Raw genomic sequence first — 4,450 nt, forward strand, 5'->3', positions numbered from 1 at the left:
TGGGCAAAAGTAGCAGTCATTTAGATGAAAGAAAGAACGTTCACTTGGCACAGGTGGAACTGAAAAATTTAGCTATCCAGAGTATTTCTTGCATCAACTTTCATGAAACAGATGTCATATCATCTGAGAAAATTAAGATTTCTCAGTAGCTAAATCTAGTAGCATAACCCAGCATTTTCAATTCACAGGGTACTACATGAGACCAACAGTAATCACTAACATTGCCGACACACACAAATGCATGCAGGATGAGATATTTGGACCTGTTACCTGCATTGTACCATTTGAAGCTGAGGAGGAGGTATTTATACATACTCAATTTTACAATGCGAATTGCTTCCAGCTAAAAGAACATCAGCATTTACCATGTTCCTTGATAGAGGCCGCCAGCAACCAAGTCATTTAGCTGCTGTGAAGCCATTTGCAGACAATTTGGTCGATTATGCAATATAAAACTGGTTACAAAACTTTAACATAGCAATTACAACGTTCAAATTTTGCTTGTGCGACTATTTAAATAAAACCAACCACAAGATATTCAGATTCCCGATGCGTACCTAGTGATCAATATAGCCATTAACAGAATATTTACTTTTACATTTGCAGCAACATCAATATCACATTTTTAAATTCATTTATCATACTTGAACAGATGTTCGAAGGTTAATAAGTTGATAAGTGCTTATCCACATTGTGTTTTTGTATCCATCCATATAACAAATTACCAGAAAGTCACATATGAATGGGTAACTGTGCACATAGATGGTTATAGGACATGTTGATGTTGTGTGTATAATTTTTGCGTGAATCATATGTGTTTGCCTGGCTGCATTTTCAGGTGATCATCAGAGCGAACAGTGTCAAGTATGGTCTCTGTGCCAGTGTCTGGACACAGAATGTTAGTCGAACACACCGTGTTGCTCAAAAGCTGGAGGTAAATTTGTTACTTAATTAACATTTTGTGCTCTTTCTGCATAAATAGTATGACGGATATGATATTAAATCTTTTAATTGAGATAAAATATTTACTGATGCGAGAGTTAATGTTTTGAATTTCTCTCGAATTTAAATAATTTTACATTTTAAAATGTTATCCAGTGGCATACTTTTCTGATAAAAACATTTAATTAATCTGCTGCTACATTCTGGATACATGTTTCCTATCTACACACATTAGGCTAAATAAGTAACGATATCCATCTAGAAAAACGTGATGCGGTGCAGTCATGCATGCATAGCTGTTAGCTTCCTATTATAATATTATTAGATACTGTGTAGAGAGTGCAGCTATATTAAAACTGTTTAATATTTCTCAAGATGCATTTTATCGTTGTGACCACTTAAAATGGCAGATTAAACTAATGTACTATTATTGCATATACAAGAGAAACATGAAGTTTTGTAGGTTGCAAAAATAAATGTTGTCCGAGACCCGAGTTCAAAATTGTTGTGTGCAACTCAATGAGCATGCATGTACTCAAATGTTACATCACTTTCATTTACTTACATATTTACATATTTACTTACATATTTACATACATACATTATTTACTTACATATACTTTAATTAAACTATATATATAAACTCCATAATAAGTTTTCCTATATCCATAATCAGCAGGTTTTTTTTTAATATACTTTGTGTGTTTTACTATCATTACGTATTTGCATATCTGATATTCTGTCCTCATGACTGGTTCATATCGTCTGATGCTCATTATGGCAACCGATCATTTAAACTAGCAGTTCTTAACCTGGGGGTCGTGACCCCTATGGGGGTCGTTTGGGGTTTTTCTGGGGGTCATGAAGGGGTCATAAATGAAACAAATCCATTTAAATTCTATATAATTATCAGGGTGCTACAAAAAAATTTTCTCACTTTCCCGGTCAGGCAAGTGACTCATAAATTTGATTGCCCAATTAAAGCAATTGCCCTAAAAAAAAATTTCATTGCCTGATGGCTGTGAAGCAATTTCAGCCATCCCATTGACTGAGTATTGGCAGACATGTTTGCATAAAACGGGCTGTTTTTTTTCAATTTTTGTTTTGAGGGTCAAGGTATACTGACCAAGAATGTCTGATGGGGTCGTGGGGCCAAAAAGGTTAAAGGTAGATTCCCTCGAACTTTCAAGCGGCAAACATAAAATCAGGCAAAAATGAATTATTTTAACATTGCACGTTTGTACTTGCCTATATATGTGTGATAGGTGAAAAAAAATGCTCGGGAATATGTTCATTCGAAGCTTTTAGACTACAAAGTGAAACTTTTGGGTCGAATGTTTCCCAGCGTTTACTTTTGCCGCTATGCGACGATTGTTCCGCTCTGCGCACTGGCCGTGTTATGTATGTAAAATTATACCATGCTACGTCAAATTATACACACTGGTATATTATGACCCAATAGTTTTTTTGGTCACGTACATGGCTAGCTCATAGGGAAAGGGCAACGTTTTTGTTGCTGGGAGTATAGATTATAGTATTCTGAGCGAGTTAACGAGTGAGTGAGTCGAGAGTCCTGTCAGGTCGCTGTTAGTTTGGATTACGTTTTGTTGGGTTTTTAGCACGTTCTATCTCGAAAACGGTTATGGTAAAAATTCTGAAATTAATAACATAAACAGTCGAGGTGCCTCTCTGTATAGACTACAAAGTTGGATTTCATAAAATGATTTATATTAAAAGTTATGAGATCTGAAAGTGGTTACATTGACTCGATTGAAATGATGGCTGCTCAAATATAAACAATATGGCGACTACGGAACTGCAGCGAAAAGTGTTTTTCGAGTTGTTTCTTCGATGAGCAAATATAGGCTTGATACATATTTTTACAGTTTTATTTTCAAAGCTAACGTTCAGTTAAAGTGTACTTATTTACTTACGTTTTTAGAGTGGTTTGTTACAAAAATTTACGTGGAAAGTTCGAGGGAAACTACCTTTAAGAACCACTGATTTAAACCTTGATATAAGCTGGAAACATTGGATTTATGTTTCGTGGCATGTGATCCTAACAAGATTTGGTTTTCCTAAGTTCTTTGAAAAACAGCCTCATGCATCTGACTATATAGCCAGGGGTTCGTAACCTATGGTCCATGGACCCCTTTGGGGTGCGTGCATGGATGGGCTTCAGGGGGTCCGTGAACCAGGCGCATGCAAAATTTTGTGTTTATGTGCTTACGTGCATTTTTCTGGGGAGGGGTCCGTAGCTTTCACCATATTCTCAAACTCTCTTTGGGTCCATGACTAAAAAAAGGTTGAGAACCACTAGACTATACCATTCTCCTATATTGTGGTACCATACAACCATGGCACTTATATACTGAGGCAACCTCAATACTTATGCTAAAATTATACTAAGCACCAGTGCTGATGTTAGCGGATAAACGAGTGGAGGAGGGAAGGAGATGAATGAGAAAAAAGTTGTTAAGGAAGAAGATGAGAGGGAGATGGAGAGAAGAAGATCAATGAGCTAGAGCAGAGGAGATAGGGAAGGGGTAGTTAGTTCAAGTATAGAATGTGGAAGGTGTGTTCAGAAACACCAAGCCATGCACGTTACATGAGGTATAGCTATAGGTTCATTGCATTATTATGGTCCTAACATCTATCATAGCTTTAATTAGGATAGTTCTGATAGCATGCATTTTCTGTCGTTAATATTATTGTATCCCCCGCGACGAAGTCGGCGGGGATACTATGGTTTCATGTCTCCCCAGCCGCCGCCGCTGCCGCTCGGTCCGCCGCAGAGAATTTCCCTTCCGCTCTATAACTCGACCCCTAATTGACCTAGCGTTACCAAACTTGGTATATTTACACATCTTGGGGAGAAGGTGAGCAGCGTACGTACCAAAACCAGGTCACTGCGACCTTTATTTGATCTTTACTTTGACCTTGATCATATTTCCCTTCCACTCTCTAACTCGGCCCCTAATAGACCTAGCACTACCAAAACCAGGTCACTACGACCTTTATTTGACCTTTACCTTGACCTTGATCATATTTCCCTTCCACTCTCTAACTCGGCCCCTAATTGACCTAGCGCTACCAAACTTGGTATACTTATACACATCTTGGGGAGAATGTGTGTCGCGTACCAAAACAAGGTCACTGCAACTTTTATTTGACCTTGACCTTGATCATATTTTCCTTCCACTCTATAACTCGGCCCCTAATTGACCTAGCGCTACCAAACTTGCTATACTTACACATCTTGGGGAGGTGGGCAGCGCGTAACAAAACCAGGTCACTGCAACCTTTATTTGACCTTTACCTTGACCTTTATCATATTTCCCTTCCACTCTCTAACTCGGCCCCTAATTGACCTAGCGCTACCAAACTTGCTATACTTACACTTACACATCTTGGGGAGAAGGTGTGTCGCATACCGAAACCAGGTCACTGCAACCTTTATTTGACCTTTACCTTGACCTTTATCATATTTCCCTTCCACTCTCTAACT

At 38.2% G+C, this 4,450-nt stretch overlaps 1 protein-coding gene across 1 annotated transcript in view; it reads left to right on the forward strand.

The window, feature by feature from the left end:
- Positions 1–207: 207 nt before the first annotated feature.
- LOC106807050 (aldehyde dehydrogenase family 8 member A1-like) overlaps positions 208–4,450 on the forward strand; it is a 5,978-nt gene continuing 1,735 nt past the window's right edge. Inside the window, exons 1-2 of the mRNA XM_014809276.1 lie at positions 208–301; positions 839–934. Coding sequence (XP_014664762.1) covers positions 242–301; positions 839–934 — 156 coding nt within the window. The 5' untranslated portion in view covers positions 208–241. The remainder of the gene's footprint in view (positions 302–838; positions 935–4,450) is intronic.

This window comes from Priapulus caudatus, unplaced genomic scaffold (assembly GCF_000485595.1).
Source record: "Priapulus caudatus unplaced genomic scaffold, Priapulus_caudatus-5.0.1 Scaffold192, whole genome shotgun sequence".
In the NCBI taxonomy this organism is placed as follows: Eukaryota; Metazoa; Priapulida; class Priapulimorpha; order Priapulimorphida; family Priapulidae; genus Priapulus; species Priapulus caudatus.